Below are 718 nucleotides of genomic sequence, written 5' to 3'. Positions count from 1 at the left end.
TCGATGCTATAATATGATCTTGGGGGTTGTTCAGCCTGAACAAAAATCGCACCAAGTTCTACTCCGGCTAACATGAATCGGCCTCTAAAAATGATACATTTGCATGATTCTATAGCAAAGTAAGATTGTTCCTAAACTCTTTTTCTTTTTCTTGTTGATTATTTGGGATATAATTGTTTTATCAAACTTGTTTATTCATTGTAATATTTCCAAAATTATTTACATAAACAACTAAAATGGTTTGAATTTCAAAACCCTACCTTTGTTTATGTTGTCAATGTTGTGAAGCCGTCAAGGGGGGCTCCTCAGCAACAGGAGTTCGGAGTGGTGATTTTCGACATATGGGACACGAAGCATGCATTCGTAACCAAGGGTCAACACACTTGGCATGAAAGACGTGAGCACAAGCAGGTAACATCCTCAACATGTCAGTGTCTTTGTAGTCAGCCAAGCATACCGAACAGGAGGAACCAACTGAGTTGCCATTTTGGATCTTGAACTGGGAGTAGAGAAGTTTCGGATAGCTACGGACAGTGGCTTCATCAAGGCCTCGTTCCATGCCATTTAAGCGTTGGTCCTGAGGAGCCCTTTGGTTAGGTGAGCTAGCAATTACTTCTGGCATACACATGAGGGTGCAAAAATGGAGACCCACGAAAATGATTATGGGCAACGAAAAAACGCCAAGGCAAAGAAGCCCGAGAGTCACATCATCATCCAT

The 718-nt window shown here is 41.6% G+C and overlaps 1 protein-coding gene across 1 annotated transcript; it reads right to left on the bottom strand.

Moving 5' to 3' along the window:
- Nucleotides 1-274: 274 nt before the first annotated feature.
- Nucleotides 275-718, bottom strand: LOC111987512 (RING-H2 finger protein ATL70). The gene has a single exon (XM_024019232.1). It carries the CDS (start codon nt 716-718, stop codon nt 275-277), a length of 444 nt encoding a protein of 147 aa, XP_023875000.1.

Source organism: Quercus suber, unplaced genomic scaffold (assembly GCF_002906115.3).
Source record: "Quercus suber isolate HL8 unplaced genomic scaffold, Cork oak 2.0 scaffold_168, whole genome shotgun sequence".
NCBI lineage: Eukaryota > Viridiplantae > Streptophyta > Magnoliopsida > Fagales > Fagaceae > Quercus > Quercus suber.
Note: the sequence above shows the minus strand (reverse complement) of the source record. Positions and strands in the feature narration are given on the sequence as shown.